The 9,047-nt window shown below is 40.2% G+C and overlaps 2 protein-coding genes across 2 annotated transcripts; one reads left to right on the forward strand and one right to left on the reverse strand.

The window, feature by feature from the left end:
* The first annotated feature begins 1,181 nt into the window (after positions 1 to 1,181).
* Positions 1,182 to 3,048, forward strand: LOC131691390 (rRNA 2'-O-methyltransferase fibrillarin). Its single transcript, XM_058977735.1, has 3 exons — positions 1,182 to 1,384; positions 1,664 to 2,016; positions 2,258 to 3,048. Exons 1-3 carry the CDS (start codon positions 1,372 to 1,374, stop codon positions 2,843 to 2,845), a joined length of 954 nt encoding a protein of 317 aa, XP_058833718.1. The 5' UTR covers positions 1,182 to 1,371; the 3' UTR covers positions 2,846 to 3,048.
* On the reverse strand, positions 3,044 to 3,725 carry LOC131691392 (uncharacterized). The gene is made up of 2 exons (XM_058977736.1): positions 3,441 to 3,725; positions 3,044 to 3,347 (listed from the first exon to the last, which is right to left on the reverse strand). The coding sequence occupies exons 1-2, from the start codon at positions 3,592 to 3,594 to the stop codon at positions 3,058 to 3,060; spliced, it is 444 nt and encodes a 147-aa protein (XP_058833719.1). The 5' UTR covers positions 3,595 to 3,725; the 3' UTR covers positions 3,044 to 3,057.
* Between the last annotated feature and the right edge of the window lie 5,322 nt (positions 3,726 to 9,047).

Genomic DNA, 9,047 nt, shown 5'->3' on the forward strand with positions numbered 1-9,047 from the left:
CGAGAGATTGGGGAAAAATAAATTTGAATGCAGTAATGCTGAAGGAATGGTGAGACATGAATTTTAAACTGAATTAAACATCCGCTAAAACAGCTGCTGGGGACAGCAAGTTCTAGTTTTAAAATTTCCAGTTTTATATAATAGAACTGTCAAAATTATCAATCTAGAACTGAAACACTCCTGAACATGCTCTAAAGGCAACAATCGAAATTTCTAAATTTTCTCTACAAATACCGAATTTTCAGTACATATTCATTACATACAGTACAATAGAATTTCTGTAAAAATTCTGGCTTTGCAAGAATAGGAACTTACTGCCCTACCCATCACCTTTTTTGCCTTAGTCATGTTGCTTTTGAACCGTTTGTTGCGAACGATATTGTGCTGCTGTCTAGCTTAAAAAATATTTAAGAATGACTAACGTAACTTGTAAAAAGTTGCTTTTAATTTAACGAAACATGTAGTTTACATTGTAGGTTTAATTCATAAAAAACATCTTGGTGGTATCGTTTTCTGGGAAGCGCGACAATATCCCAGTCACTGTGGCAAACAGAAAGTTAGCAAAAGCTTAACAAAGCGAAAATGATTCTGGCAATGTTTCTGCCAGCATTTTGCGCGATGTGTGTAAGAATTCTAGCAAAGAATTCGCTCAAATGCAACAACTGTTTCTAGCGGTTAAACTAACCGATGTTGCTCACTTTTAGCCAGAATTCAGCCAGGAATGTACGGCCAGGATTTCTGTATGCTAAATGAACAAATGAACACTCCGGATGAACCTATCCTCAATTGGCATTTCGACGAGTTTTGATTCGAACCAATAATATGGGCCCGCCACTACGCGCAAAATTTTATTTATGCATCGATAGCATACTTTTCTATCTGCCTCTAGTTTCTTCTGCTGTAAATTTTGCACATTGGACATATCGGTCTATGCACTCATTGAATGCTTACTAGAATTATGATACAAAATGCATAAAAATCAAAGCAGAAGAAAAGCGACCGGAATAGAAAGTATGCTAACTATGCATATTTTCATTTCTCAGTGTGACACAGAAATATGGCAGAACAGTCTCTGCCAGAAAATTTTCTGACTGGGTATCAATGCATAAAAAACATGTGCCCACCTTTACCGTCTTGGTCCTATATAGACAACGAATCTCTTCAATTTTTGTTAGCGTGCAGAAAGAACATGTCAAACTCCGTTCTATGCATACGCACTGCGGTCGCATGTGCTTTTTTTGACTAACCGCGCGGCGTTGTTGAATAAGTTATCTAATTTCTGGTCAAAAAGGTGAATTTTCTCCCGTTTTATCAGATAATAAGGAAAGGTGACAATTTACAACGACGTGAAACCAGGCTTAAACTACTATAATGGGTAAACCAGGTAAGTGCTGTTTTTATTTATATGTTTATTTGTGAAGATAGCCTGTAGCATATTTGCCTTATATCAGTCCAAGGAAATAAGCCAACTGTTTGATACATCTTGATTATTATTGATACCTGGTAGATTCAACGTGAACCTTAGCAGAAAATTTACATTTTTAAAAAGTTTATAACAGTTATTTAATTCTTGATCACATAAGTACACGTTTAGCAGTCTTCGATCTTTTGCTGGCTACCGCATTATATTTCGCATAACCTCACATTGTTTGTTTTCGATTAGATTTCTCTCCTCGCGGTAGAGGTGGAGGTCGTGGTGGTGGCGGAGGCCGAGGTGGTCGAGGAGGCGGTAGTGGCCGTGGTGGGTTTGGTGGTCGAGGAGGAGGTGGTGGACGTGGAGGTTTTGGTGGACGCGGTGGCGGAGGCCGAGGTGGTCCCGGTGGACGAGGTCGTGGCGGCGGAGGTGGTCGCGGCGGTGGTGCTAAAGGCGGTGGATTCAAGGGAGGAAAAACCGTAGTAATTGAGCCACATCGTCACGAGGGAGTGTTCATTGCCCGTGGAAAGGAGGATGCGCTGGTCACGTTGAATCTTGTCCCTGGATCAGAAGTTTACGGCGAAAAAAGGATATCGGTTGAGGTAAATTTCATTCCATTTACATGTTTACATTCCTGAATTTTCAACCATGATGAATTATTGCACAGGGGTATTGAATTGGTAAAAATGTGGCCAACGGCAAAATGTTTGCTGGAAGCAGGAGCCTGAGGCACACTGTTTTTGGGGCATTTTGTTGTAGAACTTGCTTTCTGAACACACTTCACCCGAAACAATATTCTTGGGTCAACCAGTGTTCCGACTAATTATCTTTTGTAATTTTCAGACAAATGGAGAGAAAAATGAATACAGAGTCTGGAATCCTTTTCGATCTAAGCTGGCAGCTGCAGTGCTTGGTGGGGTAGACAAAATTCACATGCCCCCAGGTTCAAAAGTGCTTTACTTGGGTGCTGCCTCAGGTACCACCGTATCACATGTCTCGGATATTGTTGGTCCGGAAGGCTTGGTCTATGCCGTAGAATTTTCTCATCGTTCGGGTCGTGATTTGATTAATGTAGCAAAGAAACGAACCAACATCATCCCCATCATTGAAGACGCTCGTCACCCGCACAAATATCGAATGCTTGTGGGTCTCGTGGATACCGTCTTCGCTGACGTTGCCCAACCAGATCAGGCTCGTATTGTAGCACTGAATTCACATCAATTCCTACGAAATGGAGGACATTTTGTAATTTCGATTAAAGCATCCTGTATTGATTCCACAGCCGTTCCAGAAGCGGTTTTTGCTGCCGAAGTTAAAAAGTTACAAGCTGAAAAACTCAAGCCTCAGGAACAGATTACACTGGAACCTTACGAACGTGATCATGCTGTAGTGGTGGGAGTATATAGACCGCCACCGAAAAGTGCGTCATGAAAAATTATTGCCGTAGCGCGTAACTTTTATTTTGCTTATAAAGTTTACGTTTAACATTTCTAATGTTGACTACAGACCGTTTCTTCTGAATAGATATATTCACCAAGGAATATTTTTCGTGAAAGAATTGCAACAAGATAGAAATAATTATAAAACCAGATTTAATGTGACATATACAAGGAAATAAAAATAAAACTATTTCAGTCAGTGTTTTATTCTCCCTTCTCTATCGATCCGTTCTCGTCGTGTAACGGAAGTGGATTATGAAGAACTTGTGCTAATTCCATCCAACTAAGTGCCTTCACAAGGGGATCGTTTTTCGAGGGAATCTTATCGTAGTTCCAGTAGGTAAACTGTTTAAAAGCTCCAGCAAACGTGAAATTTCGGTTTTCCTCGGTTGATAGTGGTTTTTGCGTCTCCTGAAAAATAACTCCACAGTAACCAGTCGGCAGCTCCATTTGTTTACCTCGCAAAGGAAACCCCCGAAGACCATTCACAAACGCTGTAGTTAAAAATAATTTTTGAATAAATTACAAATTTTTAGCAGGACACTATTGCATCGTAAGCTAATAAATTTACAATTACAATTGCATACTTTTGTCCTCCAGCTTTTCGGTGTAGGTATCAAAATATTGATTCACTTTAGCCGGTCCGTCGCCGCGGATCGTAGCCGGAATGTAATGAAGTTTTGGTTTGTCAGTTAAACTCGTTTCTACGTCGGTGATGTTTAACTTTAATTTGATCGACATATTTTGCTGATACAGTAAAACTTTCACACTCAAACCAACCGAGCGATTAAATGGATGGAATAGATATATAATAGCGCGAAAAAATGTCCTGATAATATCAAACTGTGTGCGGTGTATGAACTCAATAGTGTTTTGACTTTTGGATTGACCCCGAAACTTACACGCCACCGAAAAACTACCTAAAATTGAATACTTTTGACTCAACCTAACCCAGTTAAACTCATTCCGGAACCGGTTCAGATTTCTTGAATGGAGTCACTATGGATTCCAAATCAAATGCAACCCAGTAAAGTTCAGCCGGAAATGAACTGGAATTCTGGCTAGTTCCAGTTCGTATTCCGGCTCCAGTGCAACAACCGATTCTAACTAGAATCGGTTGTGTCACGAGCCCGTGTACGAACTGGAACCAGCCGGAATTCCAGTTCATTTCCGGCTGAACTTTACTGGGAACAACCGATTCCGACTCAGAATCGGTTGTTGCATTTGATTTGGAATCCATACTGACTCCATTCAGGATTCCGAATCAAATTCCTAATGGTTTGACCGGGCGTGCCCACCCACTGAGACGTCCAAAAAATTGTTTCAAAATCGTTCAAAACGGGTCCAACGATGGACGTTCGTTGAACGGTTATTTGGACGTTGTCCAAATTGGTCCAACGAACGTCCTTCATTGGACGATTTTGAAACCAACCGTTCTTAGAGGGCAGTTAAACTAATGGTGATTTCGCTTGAACCTGAAACTGAGTCAGGTTCTAACCCCAACCGCTGTCAGTTCATACATTTTGACAGCAGTTGGGGTTAGGAACTGACTCAGTTTCGCCTCAAACGAAAACCACATAAAGCACTCTAGTTCCCAGTGAGCAAATTTTCTGGCAGAGACCGCTCTGCTAGAGTTCTGTAAGTCTCGCGTAAGGGCGAACTCGGTTTCGCTCGCTTTTTCTGGCAAATTTTGACAGGAACCGAGCTAAACCCTGGCATAACTCGTACATAAACTGTGCAAAGATCCTGGCAATTCCTACCTGGCAGAATTTAGCTCGAATCGAGCAAAACATCTGACAAAGATGTGGCAGGAAGCGTGCAGAGATCTTGGCCGTACATTTCTGGCTCGATTCCGGATAAAAGCGAAGACTACATATTAAGAAGACTGATATCTCTTTCCTTTCCCCATACAAACGAAAAGCGACAGAGGTTATAGCGCCTCTATTGGAAGAAGGTAGGAAGCTTAATGTAAAAGTGTATATGTGTGTGTGCATCACTATGGGAAGTACCACCTTTACCCGCAAGTGGCGTTACTGTTACTGTCTCCAGATTCTGGACAGAGTTGCCAGTCTTCTTAATATGCAGTCTTCGATAAAAGTGAGCAGCATTGGTTGGTTTAACCGCTTCTGTTAGAAACGGTTGTTGCATTTGAGCGAATTCGTTGCACAAATCGCACAAAATGCTCGCAAAAACTCTGCCAGCATCAATTTCGCTTTGCTCAACTTTTTGCTTGCCACGCTGACCGGGTTGGTTTGGCAGTCCTGTCTGATTTCTGCGCGTACACTGAACAAAAATGATTGCAATATAGCGTATGATTTATCATATGAACGGCCTAAAAACTCGATGTTGACGATTTCGAATGGCAATCATTCAAAAAATAGTGAATTCAAGATCGAATGACTTCATATTTCAATTGGAATGAACAGGTTGTCGATTTTCAAATGATAAACATAACTGTAAAGGAATTGATTGCACTCGAAAAAGTAAACGATGGCGTTGATAATCATCATTTCAAATCACAGCAGTTCATCATTCGTATTTCATCTGTTTTCAGTGCTCGGGCTTAACCAAATGACAATCATTTGATGCGCGCAATGCGATTGGGAGAAGTATTTCTTTTTTTTTTTTTTCTTTACTAGTAACAGCATTTACTAAAACCACATCCGTTCACGAGAGCAAAAAAATATTTGTAATTTTATTAGTGTTAACGATAACCTGGTAGTGTAAACTGTTTTTCAGGTCAAGAAAAATAACAAATATTGTTAATAGTGTTTACTGGAAAAATACATCCAGTTCAAACGATTTATTTGTGCCCATTTTCGGACAATATCACTGGCATGGGGGTCTTGAGAGCATACAGGAAATCATCCGCGACGGTCTTGGAATTGCAAAAAGCAAACAACTGTGAAAGACGAGGCGAACGAAGTATTGGACAAGGTGTCAAAAAGACAAGAGGTAAAATGTTTGGCAAAGGTTTGTACACGGTCAGTTTCACGATCTGGTTAATCATTTTAGAATAGGACAGCGTTCATCGGATGCCAACTCTGTTAATTGGTGCCTACATCAATTGTGACGCCGAAATGGCCATTAAGTTTTGATATCCCAGTAAGAGCACAATGGATATCATTGGGAACTACTGGTTCCGAAATATTACGGAGGTATATGGCTTCCACAACGAGTAGTTACGTGTGGCAACCCAAAAGTCTGGAAAATTTTCACGGGCCTGCTCGATTCTTGTTTTCAAGGCGGTCTCAGTCCCGCAATCAATACACTGAATTTTTGCACATTCGGGAGTTGCAGGATATGCCACATGAGGAACCGATATGCGATCGGATTTGGTTCTATCCCGATGACCGCGCCGGCTGGACTGTTGCCGCTGCTACATGCGGAACGTGCCATATGCCATATATATTTAACCCAATATATTCCGAATCACTGTCGCGAGGAGAGGGATTTAAGAAGTATAGCTCCCATGCCTCCGCATAGCTCAATGTGGTCCTGATGTTCGTGTGCCAACAAAGTAAAAGATCATGGCATGTTCGGTGATAATAGTGAGAAAAAGAAATTGCACATGTCCCTCGAATAAGAAACTAATAATTTTCAAAGACAATCAAAAATTTAGTAAAATTACACACTGTACAAGACGTCCGGATTTCCAAACAAGATTTGATTGGATATTTGAAAACAGCGCATTCCCGTGGAGACCATTTTGAATAAACCTTTGGCAACTGGCGTCTCCTGCACCAACGACATATAAGTTCTTAACTTTGAAAAGCTCCGATGAATTCGAAACCAATGAAACCCTGGCCGAAGAAGTTGGTAGACCAGTGGACAAATTATACCTACAGCTATGACTCGCTAGATGTGGCCAACTTTATATCTATTGTTCGTGAATGGAAGCAGACATGCTCCGCTAGCATATTTCCTCTATTCAAAGAGCTTGGCGTAATAGGTTCTCCGAAACGAATGTGACTAAAACGTAGTATTGATCCAATCGAACAGCAATTTTCAAATATCAGCGGCTCGTATCAATTTGTCCATTTTTACAGAAAAAGTAACAAACCGTTGAGTTCCTATATATTAATCAACTTCCAAACGACAATGTCCTGGATTTATTTAAGCTTGAGAAGACGGATGTTTTTCTTATATATACGATGGTATCAAATACGACATCATCGCACAGCCATACAGTTTTAGGTGTACCTATGAATTGCCGTCTCTTATTACCAAGAGTAATTTTCAAAAAAATACTTGGTTGGAAATGAAGTAAATCCAAACTAAGCTAAATCTCGACTGACTGGATGCATCCTACGGGTAGCATCTTTTTAAATTCTCGTTGAATGTGAAGATATATCCTTGTACGATTTCGACAGCTAGGATCTGTGATAATTATATGGAGTATCATTGATCAATATTAATGTTTCAAAGGTTTTCTTCCATTTAATTCCACTATGTTTAATAGTGGAATTAAATGGAAGAAAACCTTTGAAACATTACGTACATTCCACCTCCTTAAGACCTCCGTTCGCGTATATATTGTGATCAATATTGTTCTCTTTGTTCAAAGCCGTCCATCAGGATTCTTCTAATACCACGCATCTCAATAAAATAGAGCAAATCGGATGCCGCAAACTTCCGTAACTTCTTTCCGTAATATCCTAAGAGGAGAACAAACGAACTATACTGAAGGGAGCAACGGAACCGGGTATCACCTCACACTATTTACTATTTAAACAGATTTGAACTAAAAATGTTGTATTTGTATACCATATCTAGCCAAACATTTGAAAAGAACCCATCTGTCAAACGTAAAAATAGAGGAAATTATAAAGGGAGTTTTGAATTTGTTTCAAATTCATTATAATCTTATTTAAAAAATTGTTACTATTTTATTTCGTTTGATTGCGTTAGATATATCTTACATTTGATTAATAACCGACAACAAATAAGTGTAGCATGGGATTTAACTTTAATAAATTTAATAGAATCGCATTCAAATGAATACCTAAAGGCCAGTCAGCAGCTGACTTCATTCAGCAACATAAATTATGCTAAAGCTACAAGGTGCAGTGTCGCGACTCGATTCATTATGATTGGCAACTATACTAAGCAAAATTTGGAATGCAAAAACCATCTTTTTATAGTACGGTAGCAAGTTTTAAGCATTTGATTTGTGTTTATGGATACGAATTTGTAAAATCTTGGCTGCGATAATATGTGTGTCCTACTTAAGGGGAATTGTTTAAATACAAACTCACCGAAAAGCAGCTATTAGATACTATTTAGAGATGTTTTCAAAAGTTTATTATAATAGCCAATAGTTCTTAAATAAACCAATTAAATAATATTCGTTTGCATCAATTTCATCACGAAGTATATAAAAACAAATTCCTGTAGCAACCTGCCCACAGTCCTATCCCTCAGCAGAGTATTACCCCTCAATTTTTCTTTGCGTCTAGCTGTCACTTTGACAAGTCTGCGTTCATGCGGATCCGCTAACCTTTCAGACAAAAGGTCTAACAAGTTTTCTGCTCGACGTGTGCTTCATTCTCAACCAGACCGTCACGTAATAAAGTACGCTACTCTTTTTTTTACGTAAAAAACGTGTTCAGTGTAAAATCGTTTCCGAACGTCCCGTAAAATACCACAGTAATTTTCAGAAGTGGGATAGAATCGGATTTGATATGAAACCGTAGAAATCTCCTGGCAGCGGCGCGAGTGTAATCGGTTGAGAATTTCGGATTCCAACTCGTCAATCGGAATCCATCAACGAAAGGTTCCGTCGAGCGAAATCGGCGTGAACTTCATCGAAAACGGGTGGCGTAGCACTAGCTCCAGCGTCCGGAGGTAGCTGCAACTCGAACAGTGAATCTCTCGAATCAAAGGCAAGCGTATGCCGAGATCGAAGCGTCGTTCGTTGATTCCGACTGGTACGAACGTGTCGGAACAAAACGAAGAGGGAAACGAACATGGCGATGTAAAAAATAGCGACGACGAAAATGTGGAAGATGGCGTACGAGTCAGCAGAGAAAGATACTTCCATCCGGAGGAGTTGAAACAATTGATACCTGTTTTCAGAGAAGGTTGTGGCGTAACAGAGTGGATCAGTTCCATCGACCATTATCAGGAGCTATACTCATGGAGTGACAAATCGACATTGCTCTACGCGACGTGTCGTCTAGCAGGTGCTGCTC

The sequence above is a fragment of the Topomyia yanbarensis genome, chromosome 3 (assembly GCF_030247195.1).
Source record: "Topomyia yanbarensis strain Yona2022 chromosome 3, ASM3024719v1, whole genome shotgun sequence".
Taxonomy (NCBI): Eukaryota; Metazoa; Arthropoda; class Insecta; order Diptera; family Culicidae; genus Topomyia; species Topomyia yanbarensis.

What these genes read in the sequence shown, in the direction of transcription:
- LOC131691390 (XM_058977735.1), top strand. An exon ending in AAAAAAGGATATCGGTTGAG is followed by an intron (nt 2,017 to 2,257) that starts GTAAATTTCATT and finishes TGTAATTTTCAG; the next exon opens with ACAAATGGAGAGAAAAATGA.
- LOC131691392 (XM_058977736.1), bottom strand. Translation starts at nt 3,594, where the DNA reads ATGTCGATCAAATTAAAGTTAAACATCACCGACGTAGAAACGAGTTTA. An exon ending in CGAAAAGCTGGAGGACAAAA is followed by an intron (nt 3,348 to 3,440) that starts GTATGCAATTGT and finishes TTTTAACTACAG; the next exon opens with CGTTTGTGAATGGTCTTCGG.